This window comes from Neophocaena asiaeorientalis, unplaced genomic scaffold (genome assembly GCF_003031525.2).
Source record: "Neophocaena asiaeorientalis asiaeorientalis breed wild unplaced genomic scaffold, Neophocaena_asiaeorientalis_V1.1 scaffold30, whole genome shotgun sequence".
NCBI lineage: Eukaryota > Metazoa > Chordata > Mammalia > Artiodactyla > Phocoenidae > Neophocaena > Neophocaena asiaeorientalis.
The window spans coordinates 12,621,812-12,622,055 of record NW_020174923.1 but is presented as its reverse complement, the minus strand read 5'-3'; the positions used below and the strand labels follow the sequence as shown (position 1 = coordinate 12,622,055).

Sequence of the window (244 nt, the reverse complement as noted above, 5' to 3'; positions counted from 1 at the left end):
TGGATGTGCTCGGCGCTCCGCGGCTCTCTGGCTGCGCGCGCAGGCGGTGGGCCTTTCGCTTCCGGCCGCGGCGGCCTCGGAGCTGGCCAGAGGGACCCCGGCGGCCTGCCTCCCCTAGCGGCATGCGGCGCTGAGGCGCGGTGGACCCCGCTGCGCCATGAACCTCCTGCCCTGCAACCCGCACGGCAACGGGCTGCTCTACGCCGGCTTCAACCAGGACCACGGTGAGGGAAGCCCATCCACT

At 73.4% G+C, this 244-nt stretch overlaps 1 protein-coding gene across 7 annotated transcripts in view; it reads left to right on the top strand.

Moving 5' to 3' along the window:
• Positions 1–244, top strand: part of WDR45B (WD repeat domain 45B) — a 45,722-nt gene continuing 45,478 nt past the window's right edge. For all 7 annotated transcript variants that reach the window (XR_003005409.1, XR_003005408.1, XR_003005407.1 and 4 more), the window contains exon 1: positions 1–224. Coding sequence is in view for 3 of the 7 variants with exons in the window: in XM_024760758.1 (XP_024616526.1) it covers positions 158–224 (67 nt within the window). In the remaining 4 variants the exon portion in view is untranslated. The remainder of the gene's footprint in view (positions 225–244) is intronic.